Source organism: Fusarium keratoplasticum, chromosome 3, assembly GCF_025433545.1.
Source record: "Fusarium keratoplasticum isolate Fu6.1 chromosome 3, whole genome shotgun sequence".
Lineage (NCBI taxonomy): Eukaryota > Fungi > Ascomycota > Sordariomycetes > Hypocreales > Nectriaceae > Fusarium > Fusarium keratoplasticum.
The window spans coordinates 3,365,788-3,385,479 of record NC_070531.1 but is presented as its reverse complement, the minus strand read 5'-3'; the positions used below and the strand labels follow the sequence as shown (position 1 = coordinate 3,385,479).

The following is a 19,692-nucleotide window of genomic DNA, read 5'->3' as shown; positions in this document are numbered from 1 at the left end:
ATACTATAAATATTTCCCCCATCCCAGCTGACGCGGGCGTCTTGGTGTCTCAAGTTTTTTTTACGACCCCGTGCCTCCGTACGAGAAAAGTGAGCCAACCTGTCAAGAGGAGTACGGCGAGGATCAGGTCGATTAGAGCTTGTATGCAGCATCTCGGCGAATTGCCAAACTTTGGTCGGCACACATCAACTTTGAATACAATGGGGAAACATCTTGCATGCAAGGATGCCACTACCACCGAGCGAAAGGGGCGAACCCAACTTGAGTTGTGGACAACAGACCTTGCTGAGATCTTTGACCTTTTCAATTAGAGTGCTGGAGGGAAATTCGGTCATCAGGAGAGGTGATGCCGATTCTCAGGCCGGCGGCATGGTCGCGTTCAGTTTGGATCAGGTGGCATAAAGCTCGCAAGCAACTGCTTCCTTAGGTGGAAAGAAGATGGTATTATATAGGACGTAGACATCAATTGCACCAAGGGTCATGACAAACACCTTCATGGCTTCAACCAGAAGCCTCTGGATGACAGTGACGATCATGATCGGCCTGGCTAAGCTACAGGATTTCTTCACTGAAAGTGTAGATTTGATGGCCCCTGCTGTGGCAACTGAGAAATGTTCACCAGTCAGCCTTGGTAATAGGCCGTATCTCGTCATCTGCCTGGATCAGTGTTGATCCCCTTAGACCTTGAAGCTCTTTGTCCGCGCAAGACTCCGAACCTGGGGAAGCTTCATGTTATTAAGTCTCGCCGTAGCATTTATTCTCTTGTTACTACCGCTCAAAGTTTTCATCAACCCTTGAACTACCGCGAACCGCCAGAATTTTACGCAGAAGTAGTATATCCTCCCTCACAGATCCAGGTCATCATCGTCGTCGTCCCAAGCCTTGCGCCTGCTCACGACAATCTTCTCCTCCTCCTTCTTGTCGGCCATGGCGTTCAGAAGCTCCTTGAGCTGTGCCTCTGTGACCTTTTGCCGCAGCTGACCCGTCTGCGCGAGCATGATGAGTCTGTTCTCGACGTCGGTGGCTCGCTCCTCCTTGACAAGACGGATGCGGCCCAGTCGGTCGGCCGCTTCGGGGTGGAGGATCTGGTTGAGGATGCTCTGGCGCGCGTCGTCGTTTTGTCTGTTTCAGGAGAGAGGTGTGTTAGTATGGGTAGTTGGTGTAGAGATGATATTACTGACTGTCGCTGCTGCTCTTGCTGCCCAGAGGAGCCGCCGCCGCCGCCGCCACCTTGGGCCTTGAGCTGCTCAAGACGAGCCTTTCTGATCTGGAAATAATGTGAGCTGTGTGACTGAGCTTGTAGGAAGAGAATCGCATACCTGCTCTAGCTCTGCGTCATCCATGATTTCTGAGGTATCGCGACGTCAACAGTGTGTAAGTCGATGTAAATCAGCCCAGCCAAACGCCGACCGCGGGGTTGCTTTGGTTGTCTCGCCTGTTCTGTGGAGGGGCATTTAAAAACGTCACATGACCCCGCAGAGCATCAACCTTGATGCTGGACATCAGGCAGCAAGACAATGTCAAGTGCCGTATTCGTTAATGATACTTTGAGGTACAGGGGAAATGTGTTTCACAACGTTAAATAAAATGTATTGGACGCTCTAGAGATGTTGCGCCTTTTCAATGCTTGTGTACATGAGCTCCCCAGACGCCAAATGACCCAGTTCGTGATGATGCTTACTCCAATCGCGCCCTCTGCCTGATGCTGTCTATCGATGCCTCCTGCACCGGGATATACGCATTCTTCTTCTCCATCGCCTCTGCCCGCCTGGCCTTGACCATCTGCACCATCAGCCTGTTGGTTGGCATCTCAAGGCCCAATGTCTTTGCCCGCTTCAAAAAGTAGCCGTTCTGGTAGTTCATGTCTGTCTGCAAGCCCTTCTCGATCCGCTTTACGAGCTCGCTGGGGGCCATGGCTTTTCCTGTGATTCTGCGATAGCAAAACCTCTTGAGACCTTCTCCTTGGAGAAAGTTGAGCAGTTCAGTAGAGCCTTGGACCTCAGGGAGGTTTTCCACTACCGTGGCCATCTCATCCAAAAGCTTGTTCATCATACTCTGTGCTGACCGGTTGTGCAATAAGCCATTGTACGGTAAATCCAGGAGCACGCATACCGGCTCAACGGCAGCCGTAAACATCATCGACGGGAGCTTGAACTTTAGCCATCGGTCGTAGGGACTTGTGGATGCCTTAAGTGAAGGAGCTAGCTGTAATGATCGCAAGAGGGTTCGATCGGGTGACGCGCGCAGGCCCTTGAGAGACCGCAAAGCTGTGTCGGCCATTGTGAGGACTGTTCGTCCAGCCTTGAGCTCCTTGACAGAGCCACGGTTCCGGTTGAAGACCAGGGCATGGCTCATGTGGCCCAGCATGAAGGTGGGCCCGGAGTATGTTCCGTTGAATATCTTTTCACGGACCTCCTCGAGCACGCCCATGCCGTCGTTCATGAGGCAGATGGTTGTGTTCTCGTCCACTCGGTCCTTGACGGAGGCAATTGCTTTCACAGCCTCAAATCCTCGACCCGTCACGAGTAACTGATCAATATGCGAGGTGCTGGGTGTGTCTGGATCCTCAACCAAAGCCGTATTCTTTTCGGCGTATGCGCTGCTTCTCGTCCTGTCCGGTTGGACCTTTTCGACATTTCGGTATCGTGATTTGGGCATGTCTCGGAAGGACAGCATTTCGACGGAATCGTAGACACTGCAGAGAGCATGAGCGATGAATCTTGATCGCTCATCATCGCCCAAAATATGGATCTTATGGACCGGCCCAGCTTTGGCTTTTTCGGCCGGCAGCACAACCGAAGGGACGTAGAATCGTGATGAAGGGGCTGTCGATGTCGGTGTAATTGATCCGGCCTTGATCTCTGAGCCCTGCCATGGCCGTAATGAAGGCGGGCTTGCTAGCTCTGGAGGAATAGCCTCGGGCTTTTTGTGATGTGTGGTCGGAGTCGTGGCGGAAGCAAAGTGTCGCGTGAGAGCCCCGCGGCTCACGCTGGCACTATGTTGAAGCCATCGGTTCGATCTATGGGCTATTCGTGCGGTGGCCCGCGCCTGCGGTAGGCTCGCCACTTTGACGGCTGTGATCGGGGTCGTGGAGGAGGAGGAATTGGGTGGCCACGAGGTAGCCGGAAGCCCTGGAGACTAGAGGGCGGATGCGCGCATGGGGGCGCGTGCGGTGGAAGACGATGCGACGTTGTTGGAGTCGCTTTCGAGGATGGTGAGGGAGTCAGTATGTATCCAATATCGTCGGTTTCGTCTTTTGTGGCGGATTAAGAAAAAGTGGTGATGTCGATAAGTCAAGTGAATGCGTGGGAGGGAGATTATCGTTCAGCCGGAAGGCGAGTCCGTTTTTTCCCTCCAAGTTGAAAATGGAGCATAGCCAATCAGAGGCTGCGGCCCAAGGGGACTTTTTGGGTCTTTTGAGCTGGTTTTTGGAGGAGACGCTATTGGTCAATTGGAGCTCCGATATCGTCCAGAGAATTGATAGACAGCCAAACCGTGGTAGAGACCAGTTGTCAATGATGACCGGTTGATTCGATGTTTCATGTGATATTTCAGATATAATTTTACTATTTGGCACGATCAAGAGCTCTGTTATTGCCTGCCTCAGAAGTCCACAGCAGCAATTATTGACAGCCAAGGATCCAGCGTTTTACAGAGACAGAAACTACAAAAAGCTTTGAAAAGAATTGAATCGTTCATAAAATAAACTTCACATTATATGCCAGTTCAATAGCTACTTACCTACTCAAATAGTAGTTAAACTTGTTGCGAGGAGACGAGTCAAGACGTTGAGCTTCAAAAGACGGCATCACACCGCCAAGTACAAAGGCCCCGATAAATAAATATCCACACGCTAGTCCAAATTGGGTTTCAGGTCCATCAAGTTTCTGCACTGGTCCTTGAAGTCTTTGAGACGACGTGAACATTTCATACTTGCGCCCTTCATCTGCATCGTTTGCACAGAACCGATATAGAGATGGCAGACGTCAAGGATATCACGCCGGATCTTGACCGGCTAGATGATCAGCTGGATGACCTCGAAGAGAAGCTGCAGCCCCTGATCGGCAACTTGGAGGGCATGGCCTCTGAGCTGCCCCTGCTGGACAAGGCAAAGCTGTTTTCACTGACCGCCTACGCGATTGAGTCTCTTCTTTTCTGTGAGTACATGCGAGCAGAGATCTCTAAGTTCTTGCGATATATGTTTGACCAACAGCTGACAATCTTTGTAGCATCACTCAAGCTCGAAGGCACTGACGCGCAGAACCACGCCGTCTTCACTGAGCTCAAGCGAGTGCAGCAGTACTTTGGAAAGATCAAGGCTGTCGAGGCGCCTGCAGTAGAGGAGACGCGAAACTTGACAGTCAACCAAGAAGCCGCGGCGCGTATCCTGAAAGCTGATTTGGTACGCCATGCCCTCATGATATCTACACAGACGAGAATGCTGATCAACTAAACAGGCTGATAACAAAACCATCAGCAACAAGCTTGCGGAAAAGATTGCTGAGGAGCGAGCTAAGGCCTTGCTCAAGTCTGTCGAGAACAGGAAGCGACCAGCGGAGGATACGGCAGGTTCTTCGGGCTCTGCGGCTGAGACGCCTGCTAGCAAGGGCAAGAAGAAACAGAAGAAGAGCAAGTCAAAGAAGTGAGGGGTCGAGAATGGAGTGCCTCGATGGTTGAGGGGTGGATATCGAAGGTGGACAGAGACTTGTCAAGATACCCCAGGAGGTCCAGGTCTGCAAGGGATCAGGCAGCATGTTTTGGCTTTTAGAAAAGGGATGGTGTTTGGGAGTCTGACATTTTCATTTCAGGGATAGAACTCTTCGGCCTCAAAAACAAGATCGTCTTGCCGACATGTCCGTACAGCCTGTTTAGCTGGTCTCGCTTCCATCTCCGGATCAAGACGCGTGGCTGATCACGTCAAGGCTGTTACCTCGGGGTGATTTGCGCAGGCCCGTACTGCATACATGATTCTCATGGCGCATGAGTCCTCAATCACGGGCTGTCAGGCGGAGTGGCATATTTGCAGCATGTGCACGTGTCCTCGCGCACAACCGTCCAACCTGTCGCGTCCAGGTCCTTGCAGGACTTTCCGCAATTTTTCTCAATGTACCTGCTGAACTCGGTCTGGCATGTTCCTCCTTTGCCTTCACACAAAGTCTTCTTCCAGGTGCACATCTGCAGAGCCTGAATCAGCATTGCCGAGGAGACCGGGTGGACGGCGACGCAGTCGACAGTTGATCGTCTGATAGTACGTCTGGGGCATCTGGGGCTGCATACCTATCTGGCATCAAACCAGGCCTCCTGTAGAGAGAAGCAGGAAACCAGATTCTTGTTGGCTTTGAGGTAGAACATGTGGCAGCCTCGCTGCCCGAATCGGAAATAGCAGTCTCACGGCAGACAGCCCCGCCATGCTTGTCCTCGACCAACTGATTGCATTTCACACAGTGAAAGAGTCGGTTTAGTATCGCCTCGTCATTAAATGGAAGGGATAACCCATCAAGACAATGGATATCTTGGGTTTAGAAGACCATGCGTTTAGCTCTTTTATATACTCGCCTAGTTAGCAAGGTTAGTCCAAGTCAACGACCAAGCGTTGGATCTCCAGGATCCATTGGAACCTCGAAGCTGCCATACCCCGGCAACTTCTTATCGGGGCAGATAAGGAATGACTAATATTTCCTCCCCCACTATCGGCTCGTGAATTGGCTGTGAGTCAAGGCCCAAGGCGATCGCGGGGCACTAAACCCCTCCATCCCGTATCTATCTCGTGGCGCCCAAATTCTTTTTCCTCGTTTTCGCAGAGATAGAACGAATAGACGACGAAAAATCATGGCAGTCATTTACATTGACGAAGAGGCCGGCAGCGACCTTCCCGAGGTCCAGGGAACCGAATCAGCCCCCTACAAGACCATCTTTGAGGCCTTCTTCCGCCACGGCGCCGAGTCAGAGTACCAGGTCAAGAAGAAGGGCGACGAGGAGTACAAGCCCGCTGCAAAGTCGGCTCTGAAGAAGGCCACCAACTACGCTGCTCAACAAAAGAAGAAGCTTGAGGCTGCTGCTAAGCGAGCAGAGAAGGAGGCCCAGGAGGAGGCTGCTCGTGAGGCCGTTCTGGAGGAGGCCAAGAAGATCCAGATTGTCAACGATCCTTCCCTTCCTGAACCCGTCCGGATCAACCTTGGCGAGATCGATGCCGCTGTCATTGGAGTGCTTCGAAAGAGCAAGGATGAGCCCGCCGAGGGAGTGAAGCGTGTTTCGGTCCAGGGCCGCGTCCAGCGCGTTGCCAAGCAGGGTGGTCTTATCTTTGTGACACTCCGCCGAGGACTCAACCAGATGCAGTGTCTTCTCTCTGGTGACCTCTCCAAGACATACGACGCCCTGACCCTCACGCGAGAGACGTCGATGGAGATTATCGGCGAGCTCTGGGAGGTTCCCGCCGGTGCCCACGCACCCCTCGACCGCGAGCTGCGCGCCGACTACTTCAAGATCATTGCCCGAGCCCCTGGAGGCGACGATGCCTTCACCAACCAGGTGCCCCTCGAGGGCGACACCCAGACCCTCCTCAACATGCGACACCTCACCCTCCGTCACGAGAAGCCCGCCGCCATCATGTTCGTTCGCGACGTCATTGAGTCGGCCTTCCACACCACGTACAAGGAGTTGGATATCAAGAAGGTCAGCCCTCCTGCTCTTGTGCAGACCCAGGTCGAGGGTGGTGCAACTCTTTTCAAGTTTGACTACTACGGCGAGACTTCGTACTTGACCCAGTCGAGTCAGCTCTACCTCGAGACTGTCCTGCCCGTCCTGGGTGATGTGTACTGTATCGAGAAGTCGTTCCGAGCTGAGAAGTCTCTTACACGCCGCCATGTAAGTGTCTTCATACTCTGCTACCAATTAACTTGAGCCATTGGATACTAATCATCAACAGCTTTCCGAGTACACCCACGTCGAGGCTGAGCTGGACTTTATCACATTCGATGACCTCCTGAGCCACCTTGAGCATGTCATCTGCCGGGTTATTGACCTGGCTCTGGAGAACCCCATCGCTGCTGAGGCCATCAAGAAGTACAACCCTGAGTTCAAGAAGCCTGAGCGCCCATTCATGCGAATGCGCTACTCGGATGCCATCGACTGGCTCCGGGAACGGGGCATCAAGAACGAAGAGGGCAACGACCACACCTTTGGTGACGATATGTATGTGGATGTTTGAAGTTCAACGTACCGCATTTGCTAACTAGTATTCAGTGCCGAGGCTGCTGAGCGCAAGATGACTGACGAGATCAACCGTCCCATCTTCCTCACTCACTTCCCTGTCGAGATCAAGTCCTTCTACATGCAAAGAGCCGAGGACGACCCTCGCGTGACCGAGTCTGTCGACTGCCTGATGCCCGGCGTTGGAGAGATCGTTGGAGGCAGCATGAGAATCTGGGACTGGGAGGAGCTCATGGCTGGGTACAAGCGTGAAGGAATCGACCCCACGGGCTACTTCTGGTACACGGACCAGCGCAAGTACGGCTCTACGCCCCACGGAGGATACGGTCTCGGAGCAGAACGGTGCGTACCTTTGCTTGCATGATGACTGAATTGTTGCTGACTGTTGTTGCAGATTCTTGGCGTGGCTTCTCAAGCTCTGGACAGTACGAGAGGCATGCCTGTATCCCCGTTTCATGGGCAGATGCACGCCCTAGATGGCTGTTGTAGAAAGTACGGAGGGGAAAAAGAAGCAAAATTTCGTCATAGAGTATACAGAAGAAGAGCCAGTCTAGAATTGCCTTCTAGAAATAAACAAGCACGCCTGTTTTACTCAGTCAACTGTCCCGTTCCTTAACTCCGTGATGCATCCATGTCAATAAAGCGGCTGTCAACGGAAGAAGGCCCTGGATCCCTCTGGACCCGTGGACCCCTGCCCGCCCGCCGCAGCTCATGCCTATACCGAGGCCTTACGGGGCAAATCCCTCCACTCTCCATGGAAACCCGCGGGCTCCTATTGGCCGGGTCCTTGCAGGCTTGGAACCACCGAAATCCGAGTCCCCGGCATTCTTTCTTTCCCCATCTCCACGCCGCCGGGAACTTGATCACATTCTTCTTCCTCAACATCAATTCAACCTCACCAATACACCCGTCCTTTCTAACAAACAAATCGACAATGCCTCGTCAACGATCCGTCGGCCGCGCTCCCTCGCGCCCTACCGCTTCGGCGCCCGCTCCCAAGCCTCAGCAGGCTCGTCCTGCCGCCACCATGGCTGCTCCTCCTCCCGCCGCTGCTCACCCTCCTCCCCAGGCCATGCCTCCTCAGGCTGCCGCTCCCGTCTCCCAGGGCCCGGGTCTCTTTGGCCAGATGGCCAGCACTGCTGCGTGAGTCATCCTCGCCCTCAATCGCAAGCCGGAACAGAGTCCCGAACCGCCATTTGGATACTCCTTCCCATGTGGAGCATGATATACACATCATGGCCCTCTCACAGCCTCTCCTCCAGACACGTGTGGCTAACCTTGATCCTTACAGCGGTGTCGCTATCGGTTCCTCGGTCGGCCACGCCATCGGCGGCCTCTTCTCCGGCGGCTCCTCCGAGCCCGCTCCCGCCCCCGTCCAGGCTCAGGCCGCTCCCCAGGAGCAGTCCTACAACAACTGCGCCGGCGCCGCCCAGAACTTTACAAAGTGCATGGATGACAACAACGGCAACATGCAGATCTGCAACTGGTATCTTGAGCAGCTCAAGGCCTGCCAGGCTGCTGCTGGCACCAACTAAGTTGTTGTTGAGCCACACCCATGTCCGTTACGATTTAGATACGAGGGGGGAATAAAAAGAAGAGACTTTGATATCAAACCTGGGGATTAAGAGCATAGGGAATTGGTTTCCCCTTGACTAGCGTGCGTTATTACGGGATCTGGTGGGAAAATACTACTGTTACAACTCTCGGCACAACCATCCATTGTATAATACCAAAAGAACAAAAAAAGATCTCCATCCCACTCCACTGGGAAACACTACGCATCCTTCTCTTCCTCATCTGGCCGTGGCTCGAAATTCAACTTGCCAATGTTAGTAACTGTGTGATGATGTGTTGAGAACCGAGATGCAACTCACAGAATTCCCATTGTACAGTTGTTGATCCCTCTGCTGGTTCTGGAAGGTCTGGATTCGGGACTCATCCCGAGGGCTGGCGGGTGCATCGTCGTCATGCGCCGGTGCCTGCGATGCTCCCCGGTCTTCCCTCGAGCCAAAGAGCCCAAAGAACCAGGTAAAGAAGCCCAGGATGAAGTAGATGAACCTCGTAAAGATGTTCCCTGAATCATCGTACGCAGATACGTACTTCTTGACGGGAATCAACACCAGCGTTGACGATGGGGAGAGGCCGAGGTCCCCAATGGCCTTGTCCTCCTCCGTCTCGTCAATGTTCTTGTTAGGTAGCGGTGTAAGCACTTGCTTGAACGTGTACGGCTGCTTTCCGTCCGTCCTGCTCTCATCCACCCAGCTGCGCACCTCCTTGAGAGCTGTCTCCGACTTGAACCGCGACCGGAGCGTCGATCCGTCAAAGAGTCGTACCTGAAGCGCCGTCATGCTGCCGACCTTGGTCATGGAAGGCAGATTGGCCACCGCCTCGATGGGAGTTTCAACCGTCTCAGAACGCTGCTTTTGGCGCTCTTCGGCACGCATCCGCCGCTCCGCCTTGTCATCAGCAATGCGCTTGAGAATCCTCGCACGCTCCTCCTGATCCTGTTGCTTGCGCTTCCTCACTGCATCGGCTGCTTTGTGCGCAGCCGCATTGTCCTTATCCATGGCGGTCGCCTTTGCTTTTTCGGCCTTTGCGCGCTCCTCCTTTGCCTTTTTCTCGGCCTCCCTCTGCTCCTGCAACCTGGCCGCCCGGTCAGCTAATATCCGACGAACATTCTCAGATGTTGAAGTCTGAGGAGCTGCGGCTGGTGGTGCAGCCGCCGGGGGTTCTGGCTGCGCTGGGGCACTGGGTGGTGCCGGGGCCGGCTGGGTCGCAGCCGACGATGACGTTGTGGAGTTGAAGACACTCTGGACCCTCCGGATGAAATCCTCTTTGCTGGTGCCAGGCGTGATGTACTCCTTCAGGTCACCATTCTTAATGATAACCACAGTGGGAGTCCGGGGTAGAGGGAAAATCTGCGCCAGGTAGCCAGCCTCCTCAGAGCCGGCTGTGAGGCGGAGTGCGATGGCATGGTCCTTGATGAGGTCGCTCAGCTGCACACTGCGGTTAGCGACAAGAGAACCAACCCCAGGCCATTGATCTGCAGATCCAGAAATCCTACCGTTTCATCGGTTAGAAACTCCGTCTCCCACTGCACGCCCTCTTCGCTCTCATCTGTGGCGTACGTGAGCACATGGCCTTTGTCGGCGCTGCAGGGGATGAAAGACATACCTGTCACGAAGCAGAGGACGAGCTTCTGTTGACCGACTGCGGTCGAGATTCCGTCCTGGAGGGATCCTTGGTAGAACATTTTGAAAGAGAAGAAATGGGGTAATTGGTATGATGAAATGAAGCGCTTAGAGGACGAAACAAGGCCGAGAGATGCCGAGGAGTCGAGAACCTCTCTTCTTGCTGGCAGATGTGAAAAGGTGTCTTCGAGCTGGTCTCTGCGTCTCACGAGGCTGAGAGCTTCCGGCGATCGTCTGGAATGCGCAAAAGAGTATGATTCATCGACAAGCGCATATCAGATGAACAACAAGCTTAAGAAGGGAAAACAATTCAAAGAGAATCAACAGGAATTGGTACGAGGCATAAGCGTTCCCAACAGTTTGATCTTATCCAAAGGTCGGTCCAAGTGACCAGGTACAGTAGCAGCTTGGAGCTATGACGCTGGAGGCATCACGTGGCTAACATGCCGAAGCTCGGCTTTGTGCTGACTAACCCAAATTGGAAGCTCGCCATCCAGTAGAAACTTTGCGATGAGCTGCATGAAAGGATCCCATGGATGAATGAGTCAACGGCAACTCTTTGTTTGCCGTGATTTTTTTTTTGCTCTTTTAGGATACTTAGATATTCCCAAGTTTGGAAAGTAGAAGGTGAGTAAATCTTCAGGTAAATGTGCTGAAAAATGTCCATCGACGAAGCTTTCCTGCCTTGGGCTGAGGGCAAAGGCGTCAAGTTGAAAGGCATTGAACCTCGAATTCTCCCTGGTAGAGGTATTGGTGTTGTCGCAGCTCGCGACATTAGAGTAAGAAACTCCAATCTTCTCAAAATCTTTCTAATTGAATTCCCAGGAAAATGAGGCCATCTTGACTGTCCCATTGAAAGCCCTTCGAACCATAGACACTGTGCCAAAGCACATATCCGAGGCTCTGCACGGCGTCTCAGTCCACGGCATCTTGGCTGCTGAAATTGCTCTCGACAAGAGCGATGACTTTGCCGTGTGGAAGACGGTCCTCCCAACTAAGGAGGACCTAGAATCTGGCATGCCGATGATGTGGCCGAGTGAGCTACAGCTGCTGCTCCCAAGGCGAGCAAAGAATCTCCTGGACAAACAGACTGCTACTTTTCGACGCGAGTGTGAAATTGTCCTGAACGCTTTTCCGAATTTAACTCGAGATGACTATCTATACGCTTGGGTGCTCATCAACACCAGAACCTTCTACAACAGCATGCCCAAGATGAAAGCATACGCCCAGGCTGATCGGTTAGTCTGTATGCCAGCCGCCGACCTTTTCAACCACGCAGACCAGGGTTGTCAACTTTCCTTCTCGCCTTTGGGGTACACCATCAAAGCGGACCGTGTCTATCGTCAAGGTGAGGAGGTGTATGTGTCTTATGGGCCCCATTCGAACGACTTCCTCCTTACCGAGTACGGCTTCATCCTTGGTACAAATCGCTGGGATGAAGTCTATCTCGATGACGTGATACTTCCGCTACTAAACAAGGCTCAGCGTGCAGAGCTTTCGAGTATCGACTTCCTGGGTAGATTCACCCTTGACGACCAGACACTCGGCTGCCACCGCACTCAGGTGGCTCTGCGGATGCTCTGCTGCACCCCCGGGCAATGGCAGAGGTTCTTTGATGCCGTGGATGATGGGCATGCGTCGCAAGATGAGGTGAATGAGCTGTTGCTGATGGCGCTTAAGGATTTTCTGGGGATAATTGCGAAAACCATGGACGAAATAGACGAAACAGAGGAAGGCTTGGGAAACCAGCGAGAACTACTGCGCCAAAGATGGCAACAGATTCAAGCCATGGTGACAAAGACAATAGAGACGCTTGAATGACTTGTTCCGCCGCTAATTTCGCTCTCGGTTGTTTCTGGGGGGCGGTTCGTCAATTGGGAGGCCAAGGAGACGGCCCAGCTCTGCCAGCACGGCTGAAGGCTCCCCGAGGTTGATGCGATGATGGTTCACAAGCAGTCTGCCAGAGTGATTAAACCGGCCTGGGTCTTCCAGTCTGTCGAGGAGCTGTATTGGAACAATTGCCTTGTACAAATGAAAGCCGGGTGCTCCTCTACAGGTGACGAAAACATGAACCTGGCCCGCACAAGTCAGCATCATGGCCTTTTGCATTAGGAAATATTTGACCAACCAAGAACGATCTGCTTTGGTAAGAGTCACAGATTCGATGGGCGGGCATGTATGCGGGCATCTTTCCTTTCGGATCCGGCTTTGGTGGTTGATCGTCAATGAACAACCTTTGCTGCTGGGCCAGAGCGATCAGAACAGCAACAATGAAGGGATCGCTATACTTGTCTTCAGGACAAATGCGATCGAAATCGGCCTGCCCGCGACGCTGCATCTCTTCGTCGCCAGAATCTAAACTGCAGAGATGTTTGCGAGCATCTTCAAGGTTGCCCAAGTCGAAATGGGCCAGTTGAGGGAATTCCCTAGACGACTCCTTCTAGCTGTACGTGTTATGGATTGGGATATTGAGGATTTCAACTTCACGATACCGATAAGGGATCGTCGATCTTGGATGCGTCAGTCAAAGATATCTCTCGAAAGTGGAGAGGAAAGTTACCTGAAAGCTGCCGGCCAGAGGCCAAACCCACGTAGCAAAGCCGGTATAAGGAACCAACAAGAATAAGTTGTTCCTTGGTTCAATTGATCGATGACTCTTGTGGCAGAGGTCAACGGCGATGCCGCTACGCCCCTCCACGGGTTGCGGAATCGTGAGGAAGACATGGTATTGCGCTCCCAACTTGCGTTGTTGGGGAGTTGCCTGGACGCCAGCTCGCTCAAGATAGTGCAGTCTATAGCCTGTAGTTGCTTGTTTGTCCAGAGCAAGGGGTTTTTAAACATCTGAGTGATGCAAATCTCATGGGATATGGCATTGAGTGACAAGAACTGAATTTGGCGAGGTTGCAGCAAACGTTGCGCAGGATGTGGTTGAGAAGATTGCTCTGCCTGAATGGAAGATTGTCCGAACCCGGTCTGTATGCGTTCATTCCATTGAGGAGGAGGCGGTGTATAATCTGGAGGTCTTCGAGATGGCCCTGCTTCGGCCGGAGGATAACTGAACCTGACTTGTCTGCGAGGCCGTCGACGTGGAGGGGGGGTGGGTTCTACTCGATCTGGCTCTTCTTCGGCAGGGTCTTCGTACACAATTGGCAGGCCTTGTGACGATTGAGAAGGGCTTTCATTGAGTCTGAGCGAGGATCGAGAGGGTTCTGAGTCCGAGTACCATTCTTCAACGCTAACCCGACCATGGCCTTGTCGCGTTAGGGGAACGAGTTCGCCCTCCTCATCTGTAAAAGGCTGCCGCAGGTCAGTTCCCGACTGGTTACGGTGAGCCAGTGATGAACGTATAGGGGTCTTGTCCATCCTAGGGTAATGACCTACAGTGCTGTCGTCGGCAGACGGGCTCTCGTTGTCGGGTGTGTTGTCGGCAGACGTGTCGCCATCGTCTTCGTCGGCGTTCTTTGTCCTTCTCTGAAACCATCTTTTACCCAAAGATGTAATAAGAGTGCGAAATTTTCCCATTGTAACGACTGCAAGTAGCGATGGTATAGATGAATCCAAAGAATGTGCTTGATGTCGGGTGCGTGGTGGATGTTGATGAAACTGGAGGTGGAGGATAGCCGACTTGCCAGAGGGCTGGCTGTTCTGAGAGCGCCCGGCGCACTTGCCTCAATGAAACAATTCACGGGAACAACCATGGATTATAAAAGAAAGGAAAGGACGATTCAATTTGTTGTCATAACCTAGGTAAAACCCTGTTCAATCCCACTTCCAACGTTGATCCTACCAAGCCAATGCTCTTTCAGCTTAAACTGTTGACAAATCCGTACTTTTTTTCCCAAGACCAACCCAACCTATATGCTCGCGTACCTAGGTAACAAAGGCGCTGCTATACTGTTTCAAACAGGTTGTTCTTCCCCTTCCCATTTTGTCGTCTGCTTCCTTCTATCTCCGCTCAGCCTCCAATTGGGCCAACGCACTCCTCCTGGTGAACGAACTGGTTCCGCCAACCCCCTTTCCGTAGACTGCTTCGGCAAGCATTCGAAGCTGCGAAGGGAATCGCGAGTCCCCATATTGACAGGTGACGCTAAACTGTTCCAACGCCATGTGCAAGTCCTGGAAGTTGGTTCCGGACATGCCAAAGGCTTCGCACTCCCTTTGCTTCTCGGGTGTCCACCACGGCGGAAGCAAGTTATTTCGGGACGCCGCTGTTTCGAGGTAGCGCTTGAAGTCAGGTAGAGAATCGTCATGGTCCTCGTAAATGGTGCCCTTTGCGGGCTTACCCTCGTGTTGGCACTGTTCCTCCAGGCGGAAGCGGAAGCTGTCGATGAGGATCCGGTAGACATCCCTCTCTGAGCGGTCGTGCAGAAATGTGCCGTTCTGGAGACGAGTGAAGGGCTCAGAGATGGCGCTGTCTAGTCCCTTGGGTGGTGACGGGCCATAAGCGCCATTGATCTCTTCGCCCAACAGTCCCTGTAACCAACTCGCCCAGGAGCTCTGTGAAGCATTCGGAATAGGAGGAACCGGGTTTATACTGCGGCAGGGCCCTCGGTGTTTTGGCCAATCACTCCGCTGGCACTCTTTGGAACAGTACTGGGCCGAGAAACACGACCGGCAGGTCAGCAGCTTAACATCGGGCTCCCGCCTGTGACAATTGTTGCAGCTGGTCATGATTGAAGTGCTGATGTTTATGGAACGACCCAGATTCGTTCTCAGTGTCGATAAGTCATTGAATAGGCATGAAAGGGAGAGGTTAAGAGGTGATGAGAAGATCAGACTGTGGGCGGCATGGGGTGTTGATTGAACTCTTGGATCATCCAGAGCTGAAACGGGGCGGCAACACCCTACCTACCCGGCAAGCCACCAGCTTACCCGGTCAGTTAATGCAGCGGGTATTAAACCCCTTTCACTAATGCCAAGTGATATCCCTCGCAGGTGAGACAGCAATGTGCTTCTCGTCACCAGCGGGCTTGCTTCATCCCACCTTTTGAAAACGGTATCCCGCGTTGAGTCTCTCTCGACCTTCCACGTGCATAGACCCCTGCGGCCTTTCTGGACCAATCAGTCAAGCCATTCGCGGGGTAAACTTGTCGCCAATGCTTGATTGACATTCTCTTGTTGTCTCATGCAAAGAGTTGTTGTCTCATTTGAATACCCGGCAATCTCAGTCTCGATGATACCCGGTCATGGCTAACCGATAAAGATCAGGCTTTAAAATTGTGCGGTATTCTCTTTGATTCTACGGAGTAGTAGAGAGCTTGTGAACAATGTCGTTGAAGATGATAATGATTGATTACACAGAGAAGCCGATTCTTCAACACACAACACCTTTAACTCCAGTTGAAAATATCTAGTCACATCTATTCCAGCTTGTTTCCGCAAGCGCGGGACAGGACAAACTGCCCGAGTGTGAGGATTGCGTACATTTCATGGCTTGATCAGAAGGGCTGTGGATGCTCGAGGCGCTCTCATGTCCTCTTCTCTCCGAGACACATGTCAACCCAACTCAACTCACACCCCTCTTTCACATCAGACAATACTTTGGTGAATTCCGTTGATGAACGGAGACTACTTGAGACATAGGCATCGAGGATCCGGTGTCAACATCCCTCCCTGTCTGATAGCGGACCGAAACACTTAAAGCCACAAATTCACAATGGTGGTGACAACACATCCAATGTGACAAGTGTGATATGATTTGTGGTTCTGACGACTCCGAGACAGGCTTCACCGCATGTAAGCCAAGTCTCACATTGTGTAAGCAACGAACCATACTCATTTAGACGCGCGTTCTGAGCGGAGTTCCCAAAGTGCAGTGACGATAGCCTCATTGATGCTGCATGGCTGTCCAAAGGGGGCGCTGATGAACCAGGTTGAGGCGAGCTGAACAAAAACGATTTACATTTTGAATCATCAAAAAGCCCTCTGCTAAATCAAAAGCATTGGAAGAAGAAAGCATTGCACATTGCTGGGGTCATGAATATCATCCGCTTCCCCGGCGGCTCAGCCCCATGTCATGTCTCTCTAGACGATTCGCCCTGCAGAATTTCAGCCACGAATTACCATCCCCTTTGCTCGGATGATGATCTCTCTTGATGAACCAACTAAGCAATTGGGAACCGTCGAGGTTGCTTGCTGGTGTCTAGGATGAGGCCTTGTGTTTCGTTTCTCTCTGCCAGACTTGCCTTTGTCATTGTGAGCTCGATCCTTGGTTTCTTTTCTTGCGCAAAGGACATCAACACCAGTGATATCGTCTCAAAGGAAGCGACAGGTGAAGAATAGGCTTCGAAATGAGTTCCTGCGACGTGATTATGTGAATTAAATACCTACCTAGGGAATAGAAGGCCCAAGGTTAAACTGCTGATAGAATGTACACGCAACGAACAACCACGTGACCCGGGTGAGCTCTTCCCATCCTCAAGTGGATGCCATCACGAATCGCCGCGGCACTTCTCAACGGCACTCTCAATGGCACTCTCAATAGCAATGCTAAAGTCCAAGTTATCCACCAAGCTTCTTGTTCGGCTCCGGCTCATTGGGTCTTCGGAGAGGCCGCCTGATTCCACTTCTGTCCGCTAGCGCACCGGACGAGTCAGGCTCTCTTCAACCTCTGGATCGCCACAATGCCCCGGGCTCCATGATGGAGGACCACGACAGTTGAGCCCCATCGAAATGACGACGATCGCTCCTGTAAGCGGCATCCACAGAGCGACCGGGTGTTTTAGACGGTCCACAGAGCTCTTTTTACAGGCCTTGTAGCGCTTGCGACGTCACTAGCCAGGGGCTGCCAGGGTTCCTGGATGGGGATTTTGCAGAAATCGAAAGGCTGCCCCGGAAAACGCCTGGTCTTTTGAACCCTTCCCCTGCAATGAAATGGATTGTTTGTTCGTGATCATCCAACGTCCCTTCGTTGTCTCTCCTTTCCCTTCATGTCTCGTTGACGGCGGCGGCGATGCCAGCTACTCCCTCTCTTTCTAATTCTTTGACGCAGATGCTCTCCTTCAGGTCATTACTTTTTGCTCTTTTACTTTTCCTCGCGCGTCCTGGTCTGGCTGCGCATGTCCAGGTCCGGGATTGCATCTCGGCCTCTGGAGAGGCTCTCTCGTCGCACCCCCAGTTCACTCCCTATAGCCTCTCAGCTTCCCTCGACGAACGACACAATGAGACACGACTCCAATTGATCATCTCGGGCGAATATACGGATCTAAAATCGTGCGAAGAATTCCGCCAACAGGATGCCTCAATAGGGCTGAGCTTGGCTGCTCTCGGTGGAACGAGTCGATACCATGGCGAGATTCTAAACTCGACTTGCGAGTCGAGACTATGGACCGCCCAGAAGATTCAAAAGCGAACACAATACTTTAATGTCCTTTTCCGAATCGATCATCCAGCACCTTTGGCGGCTTTCGAGCTGGAGGTGGATATCAGGGGCTCCGATGACCTCCCAGTTGGATGCATGAATGGTTTCCTGACACCAGATATTGGCCCAACGATGCAAGGCATTTCCTTCTGGGGTCCGGTTATTACCTTTGTGTTGGTGATTCTCGCTGCTGGCTGGCGAGAGTGGTCCAATCTGGTACAACCGCTACAAGACGAAGAAGAGGGCTCCGTTCAAAGGGCATCGGACAGGTCACACCTCACCAGGATCGCCGATTGTCTCTCGTATATCCAATTCATCTTCTTTGCCGGAGCGCTCAGCCTCAATTATCCCGGATTTCTGCAACCGATTGTCAGCGCTGCCAGTTGGTCAACTCTGATGCTCCAACGAGGCATCGTGATCAGGCATTCCGTCTACTTTGGTATCCGTGATGGCATTCATGAGATCAATGGCACATTTGGTGGAACTTCAGGCCTCGAGCACATGATACAGGTTATGGGTGCCCCTGTCACTATGGGCACTTGGAGCAACATCGCCACTCTAGCCGTCGTCATTCTCATCTGCCTCTTCATTCTCATCCACATCGGTCAGAGCCTAAGATGGACACGGGATTGGTTTCGACAAGCTGGGCACTGGAGTCTGGAGGGCTCTGCTAAAGACAACCACAAGGCAACTATCTGGGTTGCGCTGCGCGTCTTTCTGAGCTACCTCTTGCTTCCCCTCACGGCCTGGGCAACCTACCAGATTGACATGGCTCGCTTCTTGCCATCTTATTACACCATCTTGACATTCGTGGCGATCTGCCTATTGATTCTGGGATGCTGGTGGGGGTTGTCTTCACGGAGCCCTCAGAATATGGGATATCTGCTCATCGACGAACTCCATAGGCAGGAAGCCGATGAAGTGCCATCGCGAACCCAGGACTATTACACGCTGGCTACTTTTGGCTTTCTCGTGCTCCGAGGGTCTATGATTGGAGGCTTGCAACACTTCGGAACGGAGCAGCTGTTTGTCCTTATGGCTTGCGAAGTTGGTCAACTTGGCCTTGCTACATGGGCTTGGTCAGTGTCCGGCCTGCTTTCCAGGGCTACTGTGGTGACGGTCGCACGACTATGTGTCCTGCTTCTGTGCGTGGGCATGGTTCCTGATCTCGCGAGCCACAAGGCTTCTAGTGCTCTCGGATACATCATGTTGATGTTCCATGCTCTCTTTATGATTGGCATGTTTCTCGTTCCCTCGACCTACGACCTCGTCCAATTTGCCATAGCCGCGGCCAACAAAAAGACAAGCCCTGAGCAGCTAGACAAGGACGAGGATCGGGAACGCCCTCAAGTAGGTGTACCTCTCTTGATGAAGGTCACTGTTATGCTAACTCGGTGCCAGGTGTTTGGCCTTCGACAACTCTCAAGGCGCCCCACGACTGTCACCAATCTGTCCGTACGGGGCCTCGTAGTCGATCATGAGAGGAATAGCTCGCTAAGCTCGAAAGCGCCGTCAGTTTGCTCGCCTCGCGCGTCGTCTTTCGGCTCAGAGCCAGTATCACCAGAACTGCTACGTACATACTTCCGGTCCCCAAGGCCCGAGAGGCCCTCATCAAGCCTCTTAGAGAGGAATCATCAGTTCAAGGCACTGGGAAGATTAACCCCTGAGAGCATCGCTGAGAGCACAAGTGAGAGTTCCAGCTCGGGCAGCTCAGGGGGTGAAGGGGGGCTGCAACCTGGAGAGGTGTCACCAGCGTGGCAGATGGCTTCTCCATCAAATCCAAACGTTGATTACTCGTTCAGAGAGGCTGACCTTTACTATGTCAAGCCGCGACGAGTGTCATTCCGCCAAACAAGTCCTACCAGCTCTGATGACTCTGGTAGGCCGGCGAGCTTCGTGAGCAAAATTAGATTCTGGTCACGATGACAGTTT

General features: G+C 52.7%; 9 protein-coding genes across 9 annotated transcripts; 5 read left to right on the top strand and 4 right to left on the bottom strand.

Annotated features, from left to right (window-relative positions):
• Positions 1 to 845: 845 nt before the first annotated feature.
• On the bottom strand, positions 846 to 1,343 carry NCS57_00437800 (uncharacterized protein; the record flags this gene model as incomplete). The annotated part of the gene is made up of 3 exons (XM_053054339.1): positions 846 to 1,122; positions 1,182 to 1,267; positions 1,320 to 1,343. 3 exons carry the CDS (start codon positions 1,341 to 1,343, stop codon positions 846 to 848), a joined length of 387 nt encoding a protein of 128 aa, XP_052916499.1.
• Positions 1,344 to 1,677: 334 nt separating this feature from the next.
• Positions 1,678 to 2,676, bottom strand: NCS57_00437700 (uncharacterized protein; the record flags this gene model as incomplete). The annotated part of the gene is made up of 1 exon (XM_053054338.1): positions 1,678 to 2,676. The coding sequence occupies one exon, from the start codon at positions 2,674 to 2,676 to the stop codon at positions 1,678 to 1,680; it is 999 nt and encodes a 332-aa protein (XP_052916498.1).
• A 1,261-nt stretch (positions 2,677 to 3,937) lies between these two features.
• NCS57_00437600 (Exosome complex protein) lies at positions 3,938 to 4,646 on the top strand (the record flags this gene model as incomplete). Its single annotated transcript, XM_053054337.1, has 3 exons — positions 3,938 to 4,157; positions 4,230 to 4,402; positions 4,458 to 4,646. The coding sequence occupies exons 1-3, from the start codon at positions 3,977 to 3,979 to the stop codon at positions 4,644 to 4,646; spliced, it is 543 nt and encodes a 180-aa protein (XP_052916497.1). The 5' UTR covers positions 3,938 to 3,976.
• Positions 4,647 to 5,757: 1,111 nt separating this feature from the next.
• Positions 5,758 to 7,685, top strand: NCS57_00437500 (Asparagine--tRNA ligase; the record flags this gene model as incomplete). Its single annotated transcript, XM_053054336.1, has 4 exons — positions 5,758 to 6,864; positions 6,926 to 7,191; positions 7,243 to 7,551; positions 7,604 to 7,685. The coding sequence occupies exons 1-4, from the start codon at positions 5,830 to 5,832 to the stop codon at positions 7,683 to 7,685; spliced, it is 1,692 nt and encodes a 563-aa protein (XP_052916496.1). The 5' UTR covers positions 5,758 to 5,829.
• Positions 7,686 to 8,056: 371 nt separating this feature from the next.
• Positions 8,057 to 8,744, top strand: NCS57_00437400 (uncharacterized protein; the record flags this gene model as incomplete). The annotated part of the gene is made up of 2 exons (XM_053054335.1): positions 8,057 to 8,352; positions 8,501 to 8,744. Exons 1-2 carry the CDS (start codon positions 8,144 to 8,146, stop codon positions 8,742 to 8,744), a joined length of 453 nt encoding a protein of 150 aa, XP_052916495.1. The 5' UTR covers positions 8,057 to 8,143.
• A 239-nt stretch (positions 8,745 to 8,983) lies between these two features.
• Positions 8,984 to 10,462, bottom strand: NCS57_00437300 (UBX domain-containing protein; the record flags this gene model as incomplete). The annotated part of the gene is made up of 4 exons (XM_053054334.1): positions 8,984 to 9,028; positions 9,084 to 10,205; positions 10,274 to 10,326; positions 10,384 to 10,462. 4 exons carry the CDS (start codon positions 10,460 to 10,462, stop codon positions 8,984 to 8,986), a joined length of 1,299 nt encoding a protein of 432 aa, XP_052916494.1.
• A 597-nt stretch (positions 10,463 to 11,059) lies between these two features.
• On the top strand, positions 11,060 to 12,221 carry NCS57_00437200 (SET domain-containing protein; the record flags this gene model as incomplete). The annotated part of the gene is made up of 2 exons (XM_053054333.1): positions 11,060 to 11,179; positions 11,226 to 12,221. The coding sequence occupies 2 exons, from the start codon at positions 11,060 to 11,062 to the stop codon at positions 12,219 to 12,221; spliced, it is 1,116 nt and encodes a 371-aa protein (XP_052916493.1).
• A 2,124-nt stretch (positions 12,222 to 14,345) lies between these two features.
• On the bottom strand, positions 14,346 to 15,176 carry NCS57_00437100 (uncharacterized protein; the record flags this gene model as incomplete). Its single annotated transcript, XM_053054332.1, has 1 exon — positions 14,346 to 15,176. The coding sequence occupies exon 1, from the start codon at positions 15,069 to 15,071 to the stop codon at positions 14,346 to 14,348; it is 726 nt and encodes a 241-aa protein (XP_052916492.1). The 5' UTR covers positions 15,072 to 15,176.
• Positions 15,177 to 17,316: 2,140 nt separating this feature from the next.
• On the top strand, positions 17,317 to 19,427 carry NCS57_00437000 (uncharacterized protein; the record flags this gene model as incomplete). The annotated part of the gene is made up of 3 exons (XM_053054331.1): positions 17,317 to 19,110; positions 19,162 to 19,211; positions 19,268 to 19,427. The coding sequence occupies exons 1-3, from the start codon at positions 17,353 to 17,355 to the stop codon at positions 19,425 to 19,427; spliced, it is 1,968 nt and encodes a 655-aa protein (XP_052916491.1). The 5' UTR covers positions 17,317 to 17,352.
• Positions 19,428 to 19,692: the final 265 nt, after the last annotated feature.